Raw genomic sequence first — 27,331 nt, 5'->3', positions numbered from 1 at the left:
TGAATAGAAGAAAACGAATAATAATAATAATAATGATAAAAACAGTTTATAGTGTAATTTCTGAACCACCAGCGTCAATAAAAAAAAATAAAAAAAAATTGTCTCATTGACTATGAGACAAACAAAGTTTGGTTGCCTCAAAATCACACCTTTGGTTGAGTCGACATGCTGTTGGGCTCCTCAATGCTGAAAGAGCCAATGCCACAGTGTTGTTATCATTAAACAAAACTATTAACAACCTTTCTGTTCATTTAAATATAGTTGAAATACAATATTGTAATATTAGATGAAATTAGAATAGACTCTTCCATACATCTATTATCAACCATGAAACCAAAATAAATATCAGCTTATCCGTATCTGCCAGATATTTGATATTGATGCATCCCAAAACCTTCCATCATTTTACTGTACTTGAAATCAAAATGCTGAATGTGTATTCCACGTGTGATGCAGGGACACCTTTGACACATTTTTTGTGGGATCAACCTCCAAAATTACTTCTGTACTTTTTATAATTAAAAGTAATTCCTACTCCATCTGCCCTTGAAGCTAATGACATTGTATTGACATTCAGCCTTTCTCCATAACACAGGGACTCATTATGAGTGTAACGTAGACCAGCTGAATATTAATAAGGGCTTGTCTGATTAATGACACTCTGTGGATGGTGTGTAGAGGTTGGGGCTTTATTTCCATTTTCCAGATGCATGGAGATGTAAGAGCATGCATAATGCTGTTACTCAGGATGTACGTATGTATGCATGTGTGTGTGTGTGTGTGTGTGTGTGTGGCTACAGAGGGGGCGGGAGTAGTCTCTAGACTAAGCTATATTTAAGTCTTAATTACACAGCTCTTTTTGTCATTCCAGAAGGACTGTGTGTGATTGGAAAAGCCCACAGCGGTATGTAGGCAGACAAAAATGAGACCCTGTGAACACATTTTTATCACTGCTCCTCTGAAACAAATATACCGAATGCAAAATTGGCCCTCCACTCACAAAAACAAACTGATTAATGGTGTCATGTCACCCTCAGAGTGATATTAGGAGTAAATTACTTCCCTTGTCAAATCAATATTACGGCATTAAATTATGTTTGTTTATTAAAATTTAATATTTTTTTTTTATTATAATAGATATAAATGTGCAGTGTGACTGGAACACAGTGGGAATGAAAGAGGCTAGGGAATAAAAGAGGCTAGGAAATGACACATGCAGGCCAGAGGCACCACACCATGTCACACGCACCATTCATTTGAATGCCTTCAATTTTCTTAAATTGAGAATACATTTTTCAGACATTTGTAATAAACATTATCATCTAATTTCTGTGAAAGGTGAAAGTCAACTGACCTTCTCCTGGTAAGCCCAATACGGTCCGTGTGCGGCTTTGTCTGCCTTCTGAGTTTTTACTGGAGCAGCTGTGGGAGCAGGAGGACCAATCAGACCATGAGCTGAGCACACAGTCACCTGAACACGCCATCACACAGGACACTTCTTTAGGGGGCGACTCGTCTTCACAGAGGTCCTCAGGAACAAGCTGCCCTGTTCAGTGGAACATAAGACGACTTGTAATGTCACCATCATTACTTGGTGTTGACAGATATCAAGGGAGGTTATTGTTGTTGTTTCAAAACATGCACATTTGCCCATTTCTTTACCGAATATAAAATAAAATAAAATAAAATAAAATAAAATAAAATAAAATAAAATAAAATAAAATAAAATAAAATAAAATAAAATAAAATAAAATAAAATAAAATAAAATAAAATAAAATAAAATAAAATAAAATAAAATAAAATAAAATAAAATAAAATAAAATAATTATACTGGCCATTGTGAACATTCAATATTACAAAATATATTGTAAGTTGTAGACAGACAGACAGACAGACAGATAGATAGATAGATAGATATAGACAGAGACAGACAGACAGACAGACAGACAGATAGATAGATAGATAGATAGATAGATAGATAGATAGATAGATTTTTATTTTTTACTGTTTTGATTAAATAAATGCAGCCTTGGTGAGCATAAGAGACTTCTTTCAAAAACGTAAAAAATCTTACCAACTCCAATTTCTTACGGTACTGTATCCATAAATAATATTAATAAAAAAAGATAAAATAAATACAGAAATGGTAGAAAATTTTAACACTTATAAAAGACTATATAATAGTCAACCACAAACCCAAGGTACCTTTACAAGACAGAAATTCAATGTTTTTGTGCATTGAGGTGGAATAAGCCATTCAATGAAATAGTCCCATAACTCAGCGTTACAAGAGTAAATGAGGTCCCTATTATAAATGTGCTCATATTCACTGCTTTCATCTTTTTAATGCAACTTTGATGAAGACTAAGTGGTTTTTATCTCCAAATAAGAGATCAACAGTTGTGATTCATCAGCCTTTTTGTGCTCAATCACAGAAATGGGAAACATGAAAATAGAGGGGGCAATTTAGATTTCATTATGATGAACACAACCAAGTTCTGAACACTAATAATTTCATGACGCTCCAAACCCTCACAATCAAGTCTGTCAAAGCAACGGCTGCACATTACATAGCGATAATGCCATCAGTTTCTCTATAAAAATGATCTGCTCTTCGATCTTCAAACAAATTAACCAAAGGAAATATTTGCTTTGTGTGTTGCCACTGATTGACTGCTTGATCAGATGGGCAGAATTTGTTTCCTTTCACCTGCAGGAAGGAAAAGATTTGAACAGGAAACAGTATTTGACAGAATGAACCAAAGGCCATTTAATTTATTGGATGCCAGTGAGCTATCAAAAGACAGAAGCGAAAGAGAGCTGGGCTGTCTGCTGAGGTTAGTGAGAGGAAAACTCTCATTTCATGCATGAAAGAGAGACATTAATCCTTCCATTCACTTCTCTAGGATTACACAAAACTTTCCTTTAACGATTAAACCCTAAAAAACATCCACAACAAACAGGCGTATTACATCCTTCTTATGTACCACCATAACGGATCAATTTCATAAAAAAATAAAAAAAAATAATAAAAAGATAAAGTCAAATATAAAACACTGAAAATGTGATGAACTTCAGCGGTCAATACGAGGCATCATTATTCCTCTTGAACTCTGTCATTCACTTTCAAACATGCAGTTAAGCAATAACAACCCAGGGGCAAATTTGTTATCTATGTATTTTCCCCCTGCTGTAACTGCATCCATGTCAAGAGGCTAAGAATGTGATATGGGTGATGTTCTTGATCCAATGAGGCATAGATGGAAGATATTCCCTAAAGCGAGTCTCCAGCCCTCCGCCTCCAACCTTTAGCACCAGGCTTCTTGAGTCATCAAAGCAAAGAGGCTGGCGAGGAGGGACTCTAGGCATGTTCTTGGCAATCAAATTGCTATTGCAAAACACTGCAGGCGACCACGTGACCCAGACTTCAGTGAGTTTGAAGATAACTGTTGCGTGCACGAGGTGGAGGACCCCTGAGCGCAATTTAAACTGTAGATAGAACCGGAAACTTCCATTCATCAACACTGAAGTCTCTACACCATGAAATGCGGTTTTGAAAAAGAGGTATTTGGTCTATTCTTGACACTGACATCAGGGATCCAAAATATTGAAGAGATTTATTGACCCCTTGAAATGAGTGCATTAGCATTTCAACAGGCTCATGCAATGCAGAAAAATATCAAGAAAGAAAGACAGACTACCTGCATTAAATAAATTGAGCACTACCATTCAAAATGTTGGGGTCAGTAAGATTTTATTGCATTTATTTTATCACAAATATTGTGGGGAAAAAGTCTATTTTAATATGTTTTAAAATGTAAATTATTCCTGTGACGGTAAAGCTGATTTTTTACTCAAGTCTTCAGGTCACATGATCCTTCAGAAATCATTCTAACATGCTGATTTGGTGTTCAAGAAACATTTCTAATTATTGTCAATATTTTTTGTGGAAACCATATATTTTTTAGGGTAATTTGATGGATTCTTTGATGAATAGAAAGTTGTCTTTACTTTACTGCTAACCTTTGATCAATTTAATGCATCCTCGCTAAATAAAAGTATTATTTTTTAAATTTTTTTTTACATTAAGTAGGCTATATGGTTGATTCTACAATTAATGAAACTTTTCTGAAGAAAAAAAAGGTAGTTTTATAATAACTTGAAACCTTTGGGGCCCTATCTTGCACCCAGCGCAATTGACTTTGTACACCGACGCATGTATCATTCCTATTTTGCACCCGCGCACAGCGGACTTTTACCTCCACAGACGCACGTCGGTAAACTAGGAAATATACTTGCGCTCCCGGGGGCGGTTCAGTGCAAAGAGGAGGCGTGTTCCGGCGCAAACGTTCCCTGGTGCTATTTTGCAGGTTTAGAAAACAATTCCATGTGCATACAACCGCCATCTTTGCCATTACGGGTTTTCCTTATATAGTTGTATTGAGGATTGAGGAAGTGGCATGTCTCTTATATAAATTGTCTCTGGTTTAACTCATGCTGATTGAGTGGACCTGTTGATTACTGATTGATGACAGCTGTTTGGAATTACTTGATTGCTTGATCATTAGACACGAAACGAGCGGTTTGTGTGAGAAAACGAACAGTATTTATATCGTTTTTACCTCTTGAACACAGCCACGTCCAAGTGATCTGAGAGCGCGGGCGGGTATAGATATATACACTAGATGTCGCCTTGGCTACGGTTTCCAATGAACTGCAGTAGCCAAGGCAACATCTAGTGTATATATCTATACCCGCCCGCGCTCTCAGATCACTTGGACGTGGCTGTGTTCAAGAGGTAAAAACGATATAAATACTGTTCGTTTTCTCACACAAACCGCTCGTTTCGTGTCTTAGGCCATCAATGTGTACTTACGATGGGGAATTGTTTAATTTGGACGATGGGGAATTGTTTTAATTTGGACTCTGTGCATGCTCTTTGAGGCGGTGACCACAGACCTGCATTATATGACTGACAGACAAGAACGGTTTGACCTAAAAATATCAAAATTGAAACTACTGTGGAAAAAAAGACACCTACATCTTGGATGCCCTTGAGGTAAGCTAAAACATACCAAAATTTAATTTCAAAGGGAACTATCCCTTTAATAAAACATCATGACGAGAACGTCGGTCTCCTCGGCTGTGAACTGCTCCTGGCGCGCACCTGGCAAATCTGCCGTTATAATAGCAATCCGCCAGAGAACAAGCGTGCCTGCTCTTAAAGGGAATGTGAGATGTCGCTCTGATTGGTTTATTTCACGTTACGCCCAAATCACACCTATGAGTAATGAAGCTACTTCAGACCAACCCATTTTAGATTTGCGTCGGGCGCAAGAGTCATTTATCCCGCCGGTATAATAGCAACAGCGCCCAAGACCCGCCCACAAAGTTACTTGCGTTTCGCGCTTGATACTTGCATTTCAGATTGTAAAAATAGGGCCCATGGTCTTTTAAATGAGCCTTTCCATTTTTTAATAGTTGAAATGTAAATGAAATGTAAAATGTATCTGATTGTGCTTATTTTGGACTTTTTAAATACCAATATTTAATTTGTCTTTACTAAAACAAATAATTTATTTGAATGTTTATAATTTCAAAGCTAATTGACTGCCAATGAACTTGTGTTTGCAAATTTGAGACTTTTTCAATAAAAGCAATTAGCATTAAAACATTATAAAAATCCACATCATCACACATAACACCAAATTTTACTTGAAGGTAGATTTTTACTCAAGGACATGTGATAAATGAAATATAGTTTGAGGAAGCGTCATTTTTCAATATTTAAAGTTGTTCAAACTGTCCCTAATTGAAGAATCACCCATTAAAAAAATGTCCAATGAAGCATAAAGCACAATTAACTCTGATGTTAATGGATATCATATACTGTAATGCCCACGCTGGTCCAGAAGCTGGTTGACCAAGGCAGTCATTGTGTTTCAAGTCAAACAAAATTAGGTATATTACGGTGAGTAGCTATGTCGGCCTTTTCAGCAGGAACGTCATATTCCCATAAAGTTAGAGATAATATATAATGCAGAACTTTGTACACCAAAACATTCAGTGGTATAAATGGACGAGGAGTGACAATGAGTTCAAAAAAAGCTCCAGAAAAAGAAAATAGCAGGAATTATACTGCAAAAATTACAGTTCAAGAGTCAGAAATAAAAACCAAGCAGTATTCATTTTAACCAACAGCGCAGGTTTGTCTCGTCTTCTGAATAATGCACAAACTGTAATTCCATAACAGGTGCTTGGCAATTTGAGCACCCAATTGTAATAAGTTAAATTGCAGAAAGAATAATGCCAGAGCTCCAAATAACATCACTGACTTACGGGTCATATTGCAGGCATCAAATAATTCCAGCTTCCCACCTCCCTAAATCAATCCACTTTCCCTCTGTGTTATAATATATCAGAAATAATTGTGAAAGTTTGAAAGGAACACTTTGCCCCAGGAGGGCCAGATGAAAATGTGCATGCAGATTGCAGAAATTAACCTTAACAGCCCACACGGAGAGCAAAAAGCACTGGAAGGGCCACATCTTTCTGGCTGAAATCTCTTTGGCTCACTTGCATTTAAGAGGAAAGAAGAATAAATAAATAAAATAGTGCTGCTTGTGAGCACCCCTTAATCTGTGTACCATTTCATGCGCTGTTCACAACGTACAAAACCTTCCACACAAAAATGAAAGAGAGTAGGAGGGAAAGAGATCAAGAGAACAACCCCTTGATTTGCCTGCAAGCACAGACACAAAACTATTTTGTGGACTATGATAAAAAAACCAAAAAAAACCATGGCATCTAAAAAACAAAACCAAACAAAAAAAAACACCTTTGATGTAATCCCGCCTTAAATTTTGAACAGAGCTGAAACGAAGTCATAATTGGAAGAGATTACGAGAGTAAGATCAGTTCTCAGTGAACACCTGATGGATGAAAGTTGGGCAGATTCATCATTCATTTTTCAGACAGAGTCAAGGACAAACCCATTCATTTAATAGCTTACAGGGGATTAGTCTTTTTACAGTCTAAGAGAGCTGAAATTAATTACCAAAAATATGATACAAGTTCTTTAAATCATTCAAACTCTGAATCAAAATTTGTGCACCATTAGCAGCACCAACAGGGGCTTGGCTAAAAAGGAGTCCACAAAGAAGATGAGCACAATTAATTTTAGCTTAGATTAGAAATTCTATTGGAAGCGAGCTTCAGCGTAACACACGCTCAGACCAATTTCAGTCAAATGAGGCAGTCTGTGCGGATGTTTTATAAACTATCAGCATAAATGCATACCTCTTCTCGCTGAACGAAAACTTACCTTAAAACATAAAAACAAACATTTAAAACAGGGACATTGCTTTTTGTCACGACTAATTTTGTCCTTTCCACAGTTATTCTTCTGTAGAAAATGGAAAAAAATTACTTGCGGCAGGGATGTATATAGTACAAAGGAATTGTCGAGTAGGAGTTTTCATTTCATTAGTGTGTGTTAGCCTGATGAGTTGCGATGTCAGCGCAGAAATGTGAAGTTCTGTGGTTGACATTAGTGGTGGATCCTCATATTCAGCATTGTTTCCTCCTGCACAGCTCTCACACGCAGTCCACTCTCAATTTCAATGATGATATCAAAAAATTAAATGCATTCAAATGCTCCGATATAAAACTACTGCCCTACAGATGCAAATTAATTCTATTAAAAACAATTATACTGTACAATCTTCATTCTTGAGTGTGATGAGGGCCACAAAGAAACTGTATTGTATGTGTAAGTGCTTTGTAACCAACTCAACACTGTTTTTGAAAACAAAGTCCAACTAGTATTTTGCACATTTAAAAATCACGTTTTTTTTTTTAAATCAGTCATATTTACTTTTGCGCATAACACATATCAAAATGGCTACCCATAGAGTCCTGCAAGGATGACGCATTTTTTAGGCCAACCCAGGAGTTAGCATCACCCTGGATAATACCTCAGAAAATAAGCTCTGTGATGGATAAAATAATATGATTCTTACAGGTTATGTTCATCCAAATAATTTTTACAAATGAAGACAACTTTTATGAATTTTGGAGTCTGGCAAAATGAGTCGAAATGAGCAAATTTTCTATAATTTGTTATTGTTATTTTTACATTCTCTATTAAAAAAAAACTTGACAAAAAAAATGACAGCCATTGACGAAATGACGAAATGAGAATGACGAAAATCCATTTGTTGGAATGACATGTTTGAAGTCAATTGAGTCAATCTGAAGATTCCACAAACAAAACTGAAAGACTCATAGTTTTTTTGTTTTTTTTTACTGCTGTCTTCAACAAGCACATTTTTTTATAATACTACCTTACCTTTAAATATTATGTGGTTTAGAATTAAGTGACAAGATCTGACTACACTGTTAAAAATGAACAATTTTCTTTTCTGTTCCAGCTCAGTCACTCACACCACTTAGTATTCATTGACACATCAAGAAAACATAAATATTAATGCTGAAAAGTCCATGTAAACACTGAATCCTCATTATCAACAGAGGTGTGTACAAACAGCGGCTGCTTATGCAGTGCAGTATACCAGAGAGAATCATGGATCTAAAGCGGGAATGAGGAACGGATAACCCAACTGTCAGATCTCTGTATGGGGCAGACCTTACTCTGCATCCTATCAGTCACATTATATTAATATTTATATCAGCAACAACTAATGACACTCATAAAGGAATGCTGTACATGACTGAGAGAATGTAATGCAAATGAATAATGTAAACAAATACAAAAAGAGAAAATAATGTTGAGACATCATACAGGAGAGAAATGTCAAATGTGATCATTGCCCATAACAGACTGAAGATTGTATGTTACACTTAGAGATATCACAAACTATGACCTTTAGAGAATGGGAATAAAAAATAACCCTGGAAGACATCCAATTGGTGGAACGTGTCACCTCACACAACCTTTTTCTGAGTAAACACACAACACAAAGGTCAGGGAGACAGAGGACAGCTGTCATTTTAATACAAACAACAACCTATGCATGAAATGAAAAGTGACACATGCCAGTTTTCTCAATTCTTAATGTGATGTGATGCCACAGATGCATATTTATATATAAATATACAGTCATGTGAATAAGAAAGAACACCCTATTGAATTCTATGTTTTTACGAATCAGGAGGGACATAATAAAAAAATCCTCTGGTCTTTGGCAGGTCTTAAAATTAGGTAAATACAACATCAAATGTACAACAACACATGACATATTACACCGTGTCACTATTTATTTAACAAAAACTAGGCCAGAATGGAGAAGCCATGTGTGACAAACTAAGTACACCCTTACTGCTTCCATAGGAATTAAGAGGGTAAGTAGCAGTCAGCTGCTGCTAATCAAATGTCTTTGCTTTTATAGAGGTGATCACGCTTGCTGAAGATAAATTAATACGATATTTTGGCAGTTTGCTGGTCTGGAGCATTCAGGTGTGTGTTAACACAATGCCACGGAAGAAAGACATCAGCAATGATCTTATAGGGTATGTTTACACGACAACGATCCCCATTCACACGGATCCAGCGAAAACGACTAAAACGCTGTATTCTGCTCACATTCTGAAACACCGTAGATTGAACACGTGATACACGGAAACACGTGTTTGCTGTTTACACGGAGACCATTTTCAAAAGCTTGCACTTTGAAACCCGTTTTAAAAACTCTGTTGTCGTGTAAATAAACGGACAAACTCATTTAAAGTTTTATGTTTTTAGCAGAAAACGGTGTCATGTAAACAGCCCCTTAGAGAAGCAATTGTTGCTGCCTTCAATCTGAGAAGGGTTTTATGGCCATTTCCAAAAAATTTGAAGTCCATCTTTCAACAGTAAGGAAGATTATTCACAAGTGAAAAGATTCAAGACAGTTGCCAATCTTCCCAGCAAATTCACCCCAAGGTCAGACCGTGCAATGCTCAGAGACATTGCAAAAAAAAAACAAGAGCTACACCTCAGACAAGTTCATGACAGTACAATTAGAAAAAGACTGAACAAGTATGGTTTGTTTGAAAGGGTTGCCAGGAGAAAGCCTCTTCTCTCTAAAAATAACATGGCAGCACAACTTAGGTTTGCAAAGTTGCATCTGAACAAACGTCAAGACTTTTGTTCAGACCAAAGTGGAGATGTTTGGCCATAATGCACAGTGCCACATTTGGCAAAAAACAAACACAGCATATCAGCACAAACACCTCATACCAGCCGTCAAGCACGGTGGTGGAGGGGTGATGATTTGGGCTTGTTTTGCCACCAAAGGACCTGGGCACCTTGCAGTCTTTGAGTCGATCATGAACTCCTCTCCCAAAGTATTCTAGAGTCATGAGGCCATCTGACCGACTGCTAAAGCTTGGCTAAAATTGGGCCATGCAACAGGACAATAATCAAAAGAACACCAGCAAATCTATAACAGAATGGCTGAAAAAGCACTGGCCCAGTCAAAGTCCAGACCTCAACCCGATTGAAATGCTGTTGCGGAACCTTACGAGAGCTGTGGATAAACAAATACCTGCAAACCTCAATGAACTTAAGCAAAATTCCTCCACAACCATGTGAGAGACCGATCATTTCATACAGAAAATGATTACTTTAAGTTATTGCTGCTAAAGTTGGTTCTACAAGCAATTGAATCCTAATGTATACTAGTTTGTCACACATGGCTTCTCCATTTTGGCTTTATTTTTGTTAAAGCTGCAGTCCGCAGTTTTTCCTCTTTGTCGCCATCTCTGTTTGAAATCTGCAATTGCAGTTATTAGCGGAATTATCAACGTGCCTTGGCATGGCACAGTGCGGATGATATCCAATGTTTTGAGGAGAATGTGCAGCTGTCAGTCACCGCACCAGTGTGGATACTGTCATTTGCAATCACAGATTCTACTTTTTGGAAGTATGACCAACATAAGAATTTTCACCAGAAAATGTCGACTGAACAAGTAAGTAACATCCACTTTTGTTCTGACCAACTAAGGGGAAAAAAACATTGCAGTAAATTGCGCTGATTAAATCTAACGATCGCTTATCATATCACGTCAAACCATGCAAATTATACTTTGTTCTCAAATTGTTAATGTTAACAACATCAGCATTGCGTGACTACATTTAATGCTCTTCCGATATTATCCTTGTTTTCACATGGGCCCAGTTGCAGTCTTTTTTTCTCCGAAGTCCGAAGTCTTTCGCGTTTTACAACGGGTGAATCTCCAGTTGTCACTGGTGATTGTCGTTTGAACCTTTCTGGATCCGCCATCAAATTGATAAGTTTAATTATATCAAGTGCTGTGAGAAAAGCTATAAATCTCCATCTCCAACATCCTCACACGCAATATAGCCTACTAGCCGAGACTCCTTCTTCATGTGTACAGATGTGACGAAATGACGCAAAGACATGCTTGAATTTCCCACGGATATCCAACAGTACTACTGGAATTAAAAACATTATTACAAGCTTACCATTTTGAATCGAGCTAAGGCAAGCAGATAGTTTTGAACACTGGCTGGTTATGTACAGTACTTGCTCAAAATTATTTTGGATAATTTTTAACACAAAAAAGCTACGGACTGCAGCTTTAAATAAATAATGACACAGTGTAATATGGCAAGTGTTATTGTTCATCTGATGTTGTATTTACCTCATTTCAAGACCTGCTAAACACCAGATGATTTTTTATTATGTCTTGATACGTAAAACCATAGAATTCAATAGGGTGTCCTTTATATACAGTATATATATATATGAAGAAAATAAGTGAACATAAGATGAACAGTGTTTTGTTTTTAACCCTTGTGCATCAATTTAAAAAAGTTACACATAGGTCCAAAGAGGACAAAAATGTCCATGTCAAAAAACTGTCATAAAAAGTTGAAGCTTGGGAGCACAGACTTAACTTTGGTATCATTTTAAAGAATACCCTTGGCAGATTATTGCTGAAGTTAAATTTTTTTTATAAGTAAATCCAAAAAAAAGTTATATAGGTTTAAGTTTATGAAAATGATATTTTAAATAAAATATATATTTTATGAAACAAGTTGAACTCTAAAAAGGCTAGAAAATCAAAGCCATAAATCTAAATAAATTGTGTTCCAAATTTGAGGTTGATATCTCAAAAAATGAGCTTTCAGTAAGATTTTGTTTGGGCACAGTACCAAACTGTCCCCATTGGATGCCAGCAAAACTCCACTGGTGAACACAGTGATTGGCTTTGTTATTTGCAGTTGAGTTTTTCTCTCTCAATACTACAAACACACACATGCACACAAACACATTTTTTTTTTTATATAACACACATACCAACCACACTCTGACATCCATACCAACACACGCACACAATTATCATTGCATAATTTATCCAATTGGCTCTATAATAGCTCAAAATTAATGCAGTTAACATTAACAAAAAACAACAACTTACACATAGGTCCAAAGTGGACAAAAATGTCCAAGTCAAAAAACTCTCATAAAAATGTTACGCTTGGGAGCAAATACTTAAGTTTGGTCTCATTTTAAAGAAGACCCTTGGCAGATTGTTGTTGAAGTGAAAAAAGTGAAAAAAGTGCAACCAAAAAAAAGTTATAGAAGTTTAAGTTTATGAAAAATATTTATGAACATTATAATCAATATTTTATATAAAATATAAATAAGTATTTGGTGTAACTAGTGCAAAAAAACTTTTTTTTCAAATGAAATGGGGGTGAAATAGTAAAATTAAAATAAAAATACACACCTGTGCCAAAAAATTACTGCAGTTAACATAAAAAAAAAAAAAAAACTTACACATAGGTCCAAAGTGGACAAAAATGTCCAAGTAAAAAAAGTCTCATAAAAATGTTATGCTTGGGAGCAAATACTTAAGTTTGGTCTCATTTTAAAGAAGACCCTTGGCAGATTGTTGTTGAAGTGAAACATTTAAAAAAAGTGCAACCAAAAAAATGTTATAGAAATTTAAGTTTATGAAAAATATTTATGAACATTATAATCAATATTTTATCTAAAATATATATTTTATGAAACATTTGGAACTCTAAAACTGATATTCATGAAATTCAAAGCCATAAATCGAAATAGGTTGTGTTCCGAATTTGAGGACGATATCTCAAAAAATAAGCTTTCAGTAAGATTTTGTTTGGGCGCAGTACCAGACTTTCCCCATTGGATGCCAGCAAAACTCCACTGGTGAACACAGTGATTGAATTTTCGATTTGCAGTTGAGTTTTTCTCTCTCAAATATTACAAGCACACAAACAACCTTTTTATTTTATTACACACATACAAACCACACTTAGACATCCATACCAACAAACCCACACAATTATCGTTGCATAGTTTATCCAATTGGCTCTATAATATGCCGAAGCAGAAAACAGGAATAAAGCGAGTATTTGCTTTATAGGCCTAACCTGAAAAAAAATGAGATTGCATCATTTTATAGTTAAACGGCACAGGGATTAAAAAATGCAGTTTTAATGGGTTTCAATGGGGACATTTTTGTCCAAAAGGCGCTGAGAGGAAGTATTTTGTGTAACTAGTGCAAAATAGATTTTTTAAAGAAAATGATGATGAAATAGTAAAATTCCAATAAAAATACACACCCGTGCCAAATTTTATGCAGTTAGCATTAACACAAGGATGCACAAGGGTTAACTGCTTTGGAAGAAAAGTTCTAAAAGTAACAGTATGCTGTAGTATGTTAAATTGACAGTACAATAAACTTCTATTCTGTCTCTCTTGTCAAAATAACAATATTTGATTCCTCAATATATAATATAATATAATATAATATAATATAATATAATATAATACAATGTAATGTAATGTAATGTAATGTAATGTAATATAATATTTGTAGTATACGCACTAAGTACTGTCTATAAAATGGTGAGTATTCAGCAAATGGTATTTTCTTTGCTTCTTGTAAAAAAAGGCACAGCCTCTCAATCTGTCATTTCTTTAACCATTAATCGCTTTAGGGTTCAAAGCCAGAACCAAGACTCCACTTGTCAGTAAGAGATGATTTTGAGAATTGATCAGAATTAGTTCACCTCAGTCCACATATTGACAGCACTGACACGCAGGCAGAAGGTCATTTACCAGATTAGCGTCACCTGCATTGATCAGACACACCGATAACTGGCACTTTGACTGATCATTCAGTCAAAAAGAAAACAGATAGCCTATGATTTTCCACCCTCTCCTCTGATCTGTTTAAAACAGCAGCACAAGCTCTGTCTGGAGTTATCCAGCCATGACATCTCTTATGGACTTAAAGACACTTATTATCTTTCCAATCATAATTCTGCCTTTAAGGTAAGGTTAAGTCATTCAATGATTTTTAAGTACAAAGCTCAGTAGTTAAGGTTCATAAGGCTTCCTCAAACGCTTGGAGACAGCTTTATGAATTTTCTGAAAGAAATGTAAGACTTGACAACACTCTACAGTAGCACGGGAGCAGCTCTTGTACTGCCTAGAGGCTGTCTGAGGTCCACAACGTGAAACAACACTGGAACAGTTGGGCGGCTGTCGGCCTCATTCTAACATAATAAAGACACTGATGAAAACCCATCTGTGTCCCACACATGCCTCATTGGGAGCCCATGCCATACACAAATGACTGCCAAAACCACTTCTTGACTAAACCATATGAAAAACCTAAACCATAATAAGAAATATAATGATACATAAGTTAGAAAAAAAAAATTCTATTTTAAATAAATGCTGTTCCTTTGAACTTTCTATTCATCAAAGAATTGTGATTTTTTTTTGTACACAACTGTTTTCAACTGATAATAATAATGAATGTTTCTTGAGCATCAAATCATCATATTAGAATGATCTGAAGGATCATGTGACACTGAAGACTGGAGTAATGATGCTGAAAATTCAGCTTTTTTTTTATCAAATAAATGCAGCCTTGGTGAGCAGAAGATACTTCTTTTAAAAACATAAAAAAAATCTTACTGACCCCAAACTTTTGAACGGTAGTGTATATGTGTGTGTGTCTGTGTGCTGCGTTCACGTCATGTTGTAATTACTGTAAATAAAGCTCTGTATGCTTTCAAATCGCTCTTGTGGTAATTTGATGTCATACACCGAAAGATACTTTGATGTCATACACCGAATCTGCAGTGATCAGGTGGTACTGCGACCATGTGGTACAATTCGTAGTTCTCAGAAAATTATGCGTTTACACATAGTAATTACAAGTTCAACAAGCACATAGAGGCTTTTTACATTCAGAATCATTACGGTAATTAGGACATGGCATGAACACACCTACTGTATATACTTTATACACTCACTTGCCACTTTATTAGGTACACCTGTTCAACTGCTTGTTAACGCAAATATCTAATCAGCCAATTACATGGAAGCAACTCAATGCATTTATGCATGTAGACATGTGCTGCGTCCAAAATCGAATACTTGCCTACAATATATGTGAAATGTATGCGGAAAACAGTACGCTAACAGAGTAGTTTATCTGAATACACAGTTTTCGAAAAACAGTAGGCAAAAAGTCCCCAGATGACCTACTACTGAGATTCTGAAGTGTGCATTTAATGGACACTTTACTATCCCATGAGGCCACGGGAGATCATTTATGAATGGAGGTGAAGGGACGCAACTGACGTTGGTAGATCACATGATAATGACAACATGGCAGATGTAGTTCATCCGCATTACGTGAAGTAAGTTCAATTCAAATGTCGTTCCTACTCAGACAGAGCGCGATTTCGGACGCAGCTATGGTCAAGACAATTTGCTGAAGTTCAAACTGAGCATCAGAATGTGGAAGAAAGTTGATATTTGACCATGGCATGGTTGGTGGTTCCAGAGAGGCTGGCCTGAGTATTTCAGAAACTGCTGACACTCTAATTTTCACAGACAATCAATCTCTAGAGAGAATGGTCTGAAAAAGAGAAAATATCCAGTGAGCAGCAGTTCAGTGGGTGAAAATGCCTTGTCGCCAGAGGTCAGTGGAGAATGGGCAGACTGGTTCGAGTTGATAGAAAGGCAACAGTAACTCAAATAACTTGCTACAACTGAGGTCTGCAGAAGAGCATCTCTGAACGCACAACACGTCAAACCTTGAAGCAGACGAGCTACAGCAGCAGAAGGCCACACTGGGTGCCACTCTTGGCTCATCAAAATTGGACAATATTAGATTGTAAAAACATTGCCTGGTCTGATGAGTCTCGATTTCTGCTGCGAAATGCAGCAAAATAGGGTCAGAATTTGCCGTAAATAACATGAAAGCATGGATCCATCCTGCCTTGTATCAGTGGACCAGGCTGCACTATTCTACTTTTATGTATTGTTCTATTTATTAAAACCAAGTATAAATCACATCAAGTTAGTGTTATAAGCATTTTTTTTTAATTCCAAAAATAATAACTAAAGGCAGTAACAATTTAAACAATATATTTTACTTGTGTGTTGATGTTCAGCTGTTCTTTTTAATAGTCAACTTATTTTCGGATCATCAGTCATCAAGCTCGGTAAACACTGGCTGTCACAGACATGAAGTATCTTTAATTTCACCAAGCTGATTTCTCATTAAATCCCCCACAGTCATCATGTTTTCAGGCATTTTCAAGCTTGATTTTGACGTGACAAAGCAGTGATATCTAAAGTCCTATTCAGACGGGATTAACTTTACAAGGGTAGATGGAGTAATGTAATTTTACCACAGGACGTCTGTAATATTAATGGCCAATTCGCACGGGATAAGATATCTCAGTAAACTAGCAGAAGTGGGAGGAGTAGCTAGATTTGCGCATCGCTGTCCCCCTCCTGTCGTCATGTGTGTATTACGTTACGTCCTGATATCATGTGCACAAACACATTTAGGGCCCTATCTTGCACCCAGCGCAATTGACTTTGTACACCGACGCATGTATCATTCCTATTTTGCACCTGCGCACAGCGGACTTTTCCCTCCACAGAAGCACGTCGGTAAACTAGGACATACACTTGCGCTCCCGGGGGCGGTGCAGCGCAAAGAGGAGGCGTGTTCCGGCGCAAACGTTCCTTCATGCTATTTTGCAGGTTTAGAAAACAATTGCGCCACTAACCAGGAAAAAATAGTTTAAAGTCAGTGGCGCGTTGCGCATGTTATTCATATGCTATTTTAAGGGCGCATGCTTGGCCATAATCAATGTAGCGTGTGCACAACGCACACTTTGATTCTCTCATCTACACAGAAGCAGCAGTTTTCATTTTTGCAAATCATACATTATTACGATAGATAGATAGATAGATAGATAGATAGATAGATAGATAGATAGATAGATAGATAGATAGATAGATAGATAGATAGATAGATAATTTATTATAAAAGCATACATCTAGCTTACACATTTACCCAAATTATCATACGCCTGTTTAACCGAAGTTAATTTGGGTGGGTTTCTCCATCCCCAATGTCCCTGACGAGAACGTCGGTTGTGAACCGCTCCTGGCGTGCGCCTGACAAATCCGCCGTTATAATAGGAATCCGCTTTAGAACAAGCGCGCCTGCTCTTAAAGGGAATGTGAGATGTCGCTCTGATTGGTTTATTTCACGTTACGCCCAAACCACACCTATGAATAATGAAGCTACTTCAGACCAACCCATTTTAGATTTGCGCCGCGCGCAAGAGGCATTTATCCCGCCGGGAAAATAGCAACAGCGCCCAAGATCCGCCCACAAAGTTACTTGCGCTTTGCGCTTGACACTTGCGTTTCAGATCGTTAAAATAGGGCCCACAACCTATATTTATAAAACAGTTATGTCCAGTCGAACGATGTATTAATTAACTTAAGATTGGATTGCGTTGGTAATAGGCACTTACCTAACGCTAAAAGATGTTTCGTGCCTCTAACAAGTGCTTCGATCTTCTTTATGATTTGAATGATATGTGGAAAACACCTGAGTTTTTTCAAAACAACTGAATGCTTTTTTAAGCGTCTCCATACTTGAAAAAGTGCGGAAAACTACTTTAAACAGGAAATGACGAAATATTTACGTACATATTTACAGCGGGTCTATTCGCACGGGATTAGTATTACTTGAGGTAATTTTTCCGGACCTTTTTACTGAAGGTAAAAGTCACAGTAATCCTAGTCTCAGCCTCAGACGTCACGCCCACAAACCGTTGGCTGAACGTCTGATGCATATGGCACACTTTTCTGGAAACACTTCAGGAGTTTCGAAGTCGCGATCTGATTGGTTGAATTCTACAGGATGTCCGGGAGACGTGTGTGTCGCATTCTTTATCGGCCCGCCTGGAAACAAATGCCGTGATGCCAAAACCCCTCGTGGAAGAAGAAAGCCGTTGTGTTTACAACTGCGACAATAGCGCTTGCCAGGATCAATTAAACGCTGGATTTTCAAAAAGTATGTGAAGTTCGCGGCTCCATTGTTGCAGTAAACTTGCACAACGTTCATGAATGAATAATTTATTAGATGCACACCGGTCTGTTATTGTGGGGACATCGACATTATATTGCCACGCCCCTAAACATGACGCGGAACAAAACGAACTGTGATTGGTTGGGTTACATGTCAGTCAAACGTCCTCTTGGGCGGTCCTTGGCCAAGAAAAGCTCAGATAGAGTCCATACCTTCTGCCGTCAGTCTGAAGGTCTGGCTACGCGAGACTACAGTAATCCTTACTGACATTGTCCGTAATGATTACTGAGATGGCACTTTCGGATGGGACTAAAATCAAGCTCTGGTAATAATTACTTTACCCCACCTCTCCATGTTAAACTAGTCCCGTCCAAATAGGGCTTAAGTGGCTGAGTTGTTTACTTACTTTTTTAATAAGTCTTCCCATTAATACCAACATTCTGTTCATTCAGAATGACGCGTGAAACGCGCATGTAAACATGAGGAGTTATTTATCGCTGTAACAAATCATCTCCAAATAAAGTGTGACAGATGTATTGCCTCTTCTAACGTGACTTTCCCCCATTTATTCTCAATTACCCCCATCAAACCCACGCACACTTTAGGGGGTCTATTCAAAAGTCAATGGGCTCAGGGGAAGCACAAGAGATGAGGTGTCCCACTGTAACTTTACCTGCTGTTTACGCTGTTGGACAGTGTATAAATACATTTTTCACTTGAAAATTTTTAAAAACAACAACAACAAAAAATTATATCATATTTTTTCTTCTCATGTAAATTAATTTTGTTCTGAGGATATTCAGATATTTTTACTTGAAAACATGATGGCCTAATGAAATGTTGCCTTGTGTTAAATAGACCATATTTCAATTGACCACAAATCAGCTTTTGCACATTTACACAATAATTTCTTCATACAGATGCACTAAACTATAAGTGGCCATTAACTATAGAGTAGAAGCTCTAAACCTCATTATCATCTAACATCGTCATGAAACAGGCACTCTTCTGTATAGATGGATTTAAGAGAGAGTATTGTAATTTTCTCTGCTCAACCACCCAAACACAGCTGCCAGTCATCCTCGTATCATAAAAAGTTAAATGGAAAAATGTGGGGTGTGTGTCTACCCTGCATTAGAACAGGCTGAGTGAGGAATGCCTGAAAAGCAGAAAGCACATGCCATGTGTGGGGAAACTGTAAATGGATCTCAGCTCCAGGTCCTTCCTGAATTATTAATATATGGGTGTTTATCGCTGGAAACTCAAATATTTAATATCACAATGGCATGCAAGTCCAAGAGCTATTGTATTTCCACTCTAACTTGCTCCTTCAGACTGACCAGTGTTATCATTGCCATTTCAGAGTATAAATTTGAAGTTTAACCTTAATTTGAAAGCTTGAACATTGAATTTTAGGATGGAATTAAGCTTAGAGCACATAAACCATGCGTGTGATACAGTGTTTTGTGGCCACCAGCAGTGAAATTGCATCCATGCACTCAATCATGTCACCTAACTTGCAAGACTCATAATTTAGCGCTGTGCAACACTGGCCTGACACATCACTAAGTGACAGCCAAAAAGCTGTACAAAGTAAAATCTGTGTGCGCCGTCTCCCCCACTCAAAAAGCAATCAGTGCCAGCTTGCCCACGGGCACACGCCGACATCTGTGATGCAGATGACTCTTACTGACGCTGCAAGGGTCAGTGCTCCAGTAAGTCAAACAGAGCTGTTAGTGTAACTAATGTGTTTCCTGCTGAAATGAACAGTGCACTGTAGCTGCTCACTTTTGGATGATGGTGTCCCCAATCAAGTGTCATAACTCACGACTGTCTTAAGTGTCCTTAAACCCTATTCAGATGGGATTTGTTTGAGTTCTTTTGCATCAATTTAATCTTTGCAGAATAAAAGTATTAATTTCTTGCAAAAAAACAAAACCGTATCAGTGATTGATTGGAGGTCTCGAATTTCCATCAAATTTCAACAGATTGTATATTTACTTTATTGTTCTGGAAAATGTGTCATGAAAAGCAAGGCAAACAAAGTGTGATCCAAACCATAGACTAAAAAGATCCAAACACTCACACATACACCTCAGCACTTTACCATTCACTCTCATTATGCTCATGAATCATGTAATCACAAAATGACATACTTGAGTAGGTCACTTTTCTCATTTTTCAAACCAAAAGAAATCTGAATCCTTTTCTCTCTCTCTCTTACATAGGTAACAAATGTCCTATGTACTAAAGAACAATATAAATTGAATTTCACTTTTATCTTCTTACAAGTTTCAAGGTTGTATAGTCTACCATCTTTTCAATAAAAAGCTCAGGACAATTGGGTCCATTTGGAACAGCAAGCGTTATCTCTGGGAATAAGCTGTGAACGTGTCTTTTCATTGACCACTGTCTAATTGATACTCTTACATGCTGGACATGACTGCTGAGAGCAGATTCACAGGCTTTTATTAGCATGTCCATTCAACTGCTATTACTTTTAGTTAATTGGTAGACCATTTTTTGAAGGTAAAAGAAGCTGTAATCTTTACCAGCACTGGAAAAGATGAAGTGCCACATGTTTTCTGTCAACTCTGGGAGGAGGAGGGCAAGATGTTGTGAGATCCATCAAACGCATCCCTAATTACACTACGCTCAGAGGAGATAAATGGCCTTATTGGGACAGACCACACAGCGGCAAACCTCTAATCTGCTGCATAGATTACAGTTCTTATTGATCAGCACATCATCCTGTCACCTCACCTGACTACCTGGCAGATGTTATTAGCATTTTAACGGCAGAAATGACTAAAGCATGTTTGATGGGACTGATAGAGAATGAGAATATCAACTAATCTCAGGGGTTCCAAGTCCTATAAAACACTACAGTATGATAGTGCATCTGTGCTAGTGTGTGGGTGCTGACAATTGAAAATGTATTTATCATAAATCAATATATAAATATACATATTAGATTTGGGGTCAGTGTGATGGATTTTTAATAGATAAGATAGTAAACTTTTATACTAACCATGATTCTAACAAGTCTAACATCTTAACCTTACTTCCCTTTTTAGGCCTAACAATTCTAACACTCTGAAACACAACGTACTGTACAAAAACGTTCTGTTCTTTGTCTATTTGTATTATGGAAAATTATCAAGTGCTGACCATGACAAAAACAATAATTGTTTTATGTCTGTATTATGTCTGTATTATGTCTGTATTATGTCATGATATACTGAGTAATCAACTGCCAGTAACAGAGGGTAAAAAGGTGGGGGCTTGCTTTTACCAATTCAACCAATCATATTGATAGAAGGTGACGTGAGTTAAAGGACAAGTTCGGTATTTTACACTTAAAGCCCTGTTTACAGATCGTATCTGATGAAATAGAACGGTTAAGATTAAAATTTGGACACATGCTCCTGTCCCGAGAATTTTAGGTTTATTTCGCTTTTGTGGACCTATTTTGCCAAACGCGTCACACCCGTGATTCTTCCGTTGAGAGCTTGAATAATAGACACTCCAGCCTAGTTGGTGGCGATAATGCACCTTTGCCAATTGCAAGCAAACCACGGGCATTTCATTGAATACACAGAAGAAGCAGAAGAAGAAGCGGCGGAGTAATATCGTAAATGTGCTGCGGTCTCACAGCACGTCCTATAAAGTCAATGGAGCTGGACAAAAACTACGATAAAACCTGTTGGAATGCATCTTTTTCAGCGATTTTTGATGGAACATATCAGTGAACACCCCCTGACCACTCGGTGAGTTTCACGTCTTTGTAAACGAAAGTTTAATGTGTTTTTAGGACGGAATCTTCCAGTGCATATAGACAACCATTGTGGGGGTGGTGGGGGGGAAGCGAAATAAACCTAAAATTCTCGGGACAGCAGCATGTGTCCAAATTTTAATCTTAACCGTTCTATTTCATCAGATACGATCTGTAAACAGGGCTTTAAGTGTAAAATACCGAACTTGTCCTTTAAGTCATGAGTTAGTGACAATGATCTTATTTGTTGTGTTAGTATTTGTCCTATAAAACCTGATGTATTCTTCTTTTTGGGTGGGATTCTCTGAGAACTGCTTGGGAAGATCTCCCGACCGTGATTAAAGCATTTGAAGGACATTTGCTGAAGTCTGTCTGTTACTATTGCTGCGCAGGAAGTTAGTAAGGGGAACAAGTTGGGGTAAGGAACTCGAAGCCAGTTGTCGACTGTAGACGCAGGAGCTAGAGTATAAAGATTATTGGGTGTCGACTGTAGACGCCCCAGATATATTTATTAAGTGTCAACTGTAGATGCTTGGGTGTCGACTGGAGACGCCTCAGGTAAATTAATTTATTAAGTGTCGACTGTAGACGCTTCGGTGTCTAGTGGAGACCCCCCAGGTAATTAGGTTCCAGGTATGTAGTTAGGTTTAGGAAAAATCTATCACATCAATAAGACTATTTTGGAAAAAAATATTCCACAAGGATGTATTAAACATGAGGATGCATGTGGCCTAATGGTTAGAGAGTCAGACTGGTAACCCGAAGGTTGCGGGTTCGAGGTGCCCTTGAGCAAGGCAACTATATAAATACACTTTAATTAAAGATTCATCTGAGTTTACACATTCATATATATATGTCAACTGTATATATATATATAAACACTTCACAACAAACATATTACACTTCTCAGAATTAAACAGAATCAAAACACAATACAGAAATGCAAATCTCTGTTAATTCAATAATCAAAGAACTTTCCCCACACTTTATAGACATACATATGCAAGATATTTTTGCCACTGAGCCACTGATTTACTTAAAATTTCTCCAGCATCCAACTTTTGTTAAACATCACGTCTGGGTTTGATTTATAAATGAAGAACCATCCCTTCAGTAATAATGTAAACGTTATATAATGTAAAACTGAATAAATGTGTTGACATAAAAATGGCATCACTGTAAAAAAAAAATTTGATTTTGCTTTATATTTTTTAAGTACAATCAGCTTGGATGTTTAAGTCATTTCAACTTAAATTACATTAAACCGACTTAAAAATGAGTTGAATCTTAACTTATTTTGATGAGTTAAAGCAATATAAAAGCATACGTTGTCAACTTATTGATCATATACTTTTTTACAGTGATTAAACATATTTAATAAATTGCATCCATTAATATGTTAACAGTAATATGTTAATAACTTGGGAAAGGCATTTCTCTGCACTGCAAATAGGTGCAACTAATATTAACCATTTAATTAATACTAAGACCTCAGCCAGAAAACAACATAAAAAGTGTGAGATAACAGCAATTCGTTGAACGTTTCACAAGAATTCTGTTATTGATTTTCTCACATTTATCTACAGTCACTGATTTAGCCTTATATGTATCGATTCCAGTGGTGCTGGGTATGACGTTAGCTATAATTACACTGAGATTCCCCTGTTGATTAGCCAGAGGTCACAACGATTCTGGTCTGCTGTAAATTTAAGGGCGAAAAAGAAAAGAAAAAAAAGGTGACCTTGGTCCTTATAATATATTGACACTGTGTTCTGTGGATTTCTTGCAGTGCTGGAGAGCTACAACGCTGAGGTCATAAACCAGCATAAAATTACAACCGCGACAACAGGATTCAATGAATTTGAGTAACGTGCTGCTGACACAAAGTTAAATGACTGACTTCCTCAATATGCTGCTTTAGAGATAGCCCTCAGCTGAACCGTGTTGTTGACTGACACATGAGCTCTAATGCCGCAGAACTTCAGATGTGACATCACACCCCACTGCCATCAGCACTGCGAAGCTGGAGGTATGAAAATGTTAAGTAAAGTGAAAAATAAATAAAAGCATTTATAATAGAATGCAGTAAAACATTCGCAGCTGCCAGAAGATATGCTTTATTTATGACTTTTTTTCACTTCACACCCTGGTGTAATAGAGCTTCTGTCATCAGACTAAATGAACACGGGGGCTGCACACTGAACCTGAAGTGCTGTGAAAATAATGAACAAATTCTGTTTCTCAGAGGACTTCGCTAGTCTATTTGAATTCCTTTAAGGAAATGTGGAATTGCTACAGAGTCCAGAGATGGAAACTGCCACTCCTCGTTTGCCCGACTGAGTTGAACACTTAAGAAAAACTGGCAAGCAGAAACACCTGGAGCTGATATTCAGAGATTCTCACTGACAAGAACCCTTATTAGACTGCCCACAGCGTGGGTTAGCTGCTGGAGAACTAAGGGTCTGGACATATAGAGAAGTTCACATGGAGGTTTTTGCAGCACCAGGAGCTGAAACATTATTTAATTCCACTGAAACGGGACATTCTTTGACTTTGATAGAATGCTTTGCTGTAGCCATTATAAAAGCGTTTTCTTTTTTATTCTATTCCCTACTGTTGTGCATCTACGAGATCGACATCTTGGACAGTTCAAGTTGTTCTTTGGCGCATACTGAAAACCCCATGTTGGTTAATACAATTTTCTGCATAAGCTTGCACATGCGCTGTTAAAAAATATCTTAATCAGTATTTTTGCATGTTTTCCAGTGAATATATACATGAAATTAAAAAAAAAATTACTTACTTGGGAAGGGAAGGGAAAAACTAAACTGTTAAAGAAAGACAGTAGTGAACCAATGGGAAGTAGAATGGGAGCTACATGCGCTGTCACTGTCAAAACAGAAGTCCAGGGGGTATTCAAGAAAGCAAGGTTAACTCTTGGTTGATTATCCCAAACCTTGCTTACTCGAGGAATGTTGGTTCCAAAAACGCGTCCGGGAGTAAGTTCAGCCACCCCAGAGTATGTTGACCATATGTGCAAAAGCTCATGTTATCAAACTTAGTGTTGTAGTATGACTAGTAGGAAACCATTGATGTGTAAACTGAACTTGGTGACACTACAGTGTATAACATTGAAGATAATGACTATTTTTGTAGTAATGCTGTAATGATTTGTCTCTCAGCCGCCTGCTCATAGAGACCAATTTATATTACAAAGCTAGTTTTGAGGAAAATTGGGTTGTACTGTAGCTCGTTGTCTACGCTATTATGATTGGAAATAGGTGTCATTTGTGTTTTGACAACATTTAGCTCATAAGTTATTGTTCTGGGAAGTTCGAATCTGTGAATATATTGCCAACTTTACTGAACTCTTTGAACCTAGCACTGATTGCATTTCTTTATATTTGAGTCCAAGTTCGAAATCTATGAACCGCTCCATTGTTAACGTACTGATCTGTCCGAAACACTGCCAGCGGGATATTAAACAGGAAGTGTTTGTCCGAGCTCACAACAGGTTTTGCGAGAGAACGCAAATATGTTTGCGGGGGAAAGCAAAAATTTTGAGAGAGAACGCAAAAGATTTGAAAGATATTTTTTTTCTCCCAAATTTTTTCCACCACCATGTCCCTTTAGCGGCTCCGTATCATCCAAAATGACCTGCAATATGGACCAGACTTAATGCAGATAGTCAAAAGTCCAGTGGTGTGAGTTTCTGTACTCTAGAGATGTGCTAATGCACTCAAGGCTGTAGCTGGATTTCAATCAGGCTGTGAACTGTAGGACAGGTGTCTCTTAAGAGTGCTGTCAGGATGTAAAAAGAGTTCAGTCCTGCCCTTGAATCGAGGGATATAGATCACTATGCAATGAGCTTTAACTGGCCAGTAAAATGGAGCACTCTGAACATCACGGTAGAGAAAACATTCCCTCTCTCATGGTCAGAGTGGAACAGGCTTTGATATTCATGCATCAATATGTTTATTCTTGGGAAATAAAGCAGGAACAGAGGAAATGCCTTGTCCTCCAGAGCCCAATTAACTCCGGTAAAAGGAAGTCAAAAAAGCTGAATTGAAAACAACACATGCCCAAAAATCCTTCATTGCTCTGTCAGTCTCTTTCTTGGGTTTGGGAAGAAAGGTTAAACAATAGAGCACCTGAGCCACTTCACGGTTAATTTTTACCAGACTTCTCATCAACATAATTATCAAAATCAAGAGAGCTATTTTGATGCTGTTAACGATGATTACTCGCTTCTTTGCTACACAAATTTGTTTTACCTATAAATACGGGGTAATTAAATTTTGCATAGAAACATTGCATTCAAATGAGAGAGCTGCTCTTCTGAAAATGAGGTCAAACAAAATTTGTATAATAACACAGAGGCCCTTTATAGTCATCAAGTGTGAAATAATAAATTAACAAATGAAAAAATAATAAGATGCTCTTCCTCATCCCCAAAACACCTGACTGTGTCAAATTACTTCAAATAGCTCATCACTTAAGTTGTGGGGAAAGAGTATTTGACACTGGAGTTAACTTAAAATCACACATCTAATGAGTTTTCAACTGGAATCAAGAATTATGAGAAAAACCTCTGGTTCTAATTACGTCCCGTTTTAAACATCCCACACCTCTCAGACCTGTGTGTCAGGAACACTCTCCTCAGGAACATGACACAATAATAAAACATGCAAAAAAAGCCCCAATTAATTTAGCAGGTTTTAAAGATGGGCTATTAAGGTCTTACTCAGGCTTCATCAAGTTCACAATGCCGGATTTCTCATCTTTATGCTATTTCTCATAAATTACACAGTCAGGTTAAAATGGGTCACACTAGCTGATCTCCAAAGCATGCTGCTGAGAGAAACGCTTTCAGGCAGCTCTTTAGGTACATATCAGCCAGTGTAATGCATTGATGAAAGAGTGTGACATGACATGACATGGGTCGATGTGTCCGGCTGCTCTTAAAAGCCTTTTCTTTATTTGAAATCAACCAGAATTCTGTCCAGTAACTAGATACTTTTTACTGTAGCTTACAACTTTGCATTACTATCTTTTGTAAAAGCAGTGTGATCTTTTTTTTTGCTGGGGATGATGTTAGAATCCTTTTGATACGAATATATTAGTAGTGC

General features: G+C 37.3%; 1 protein-coding gene and 1 long non-coding RNA gene across 10 annotated transcripts in view; both read right to left on the bottom strand.

Annotated features, from left to right (window-relative positions):
- Positions 1-27,331, bottom strand: part of thsd7ba (thrombospondin, type I, domain containing 7Ba) — a 317,109-nt gene that overhangs the window by 76,269 nt on the left and 213,509 nt on the right. For all 9 annotated transcript variants that reach the window (XR_014207450.1, XR_014207451.1, XM_082175663.1 and 6 more), the window contains one exon: positions 1,355-1,546. Coding sequence is in view for 7 of the 9 variants with exons in the window: in XM_082175663.1 (XP_082031789.1) it covers positions 1,355-1,546 (192 nt within the window). In the remaining 2 variants the exon portion in view is untranslated. The remainder of the gene's footprint in view (positions 1-1,354; positions 1,547-27,331) is intronic.
- On the bottom strand, positions 13,674-21,533 carry LOC309503011. Its single transcript, XR_014207463.1, has 2 exons — positions 18,692-21,533; positions 13,674-18,140 (listed from the first exon to the last, which is right to left on the bottom strand). It is a non-coding gene; the product is annotated as an uncharacterized lncRNA (long non-coding RNA).

The sequence above is a fragment of the Leuciscus leuciscus genome (genome assembly GCF_965113295.1).
Source record: "Leuciscus leuciscus genome assembly, chromosome: 7".
Classification (NCBI taxonomy): domain Eukaryota; kingdom Metazoa; phylum Chordata; class Actinopteri; order Cypriniformes; family Leuciscidae; genus Leuciscus; species Leuciscus leuciscus.
Note: the sequence above shows the minus strand (reverse complement) of the source record. Positions and strands in the feature narration are given on the sequence as shown.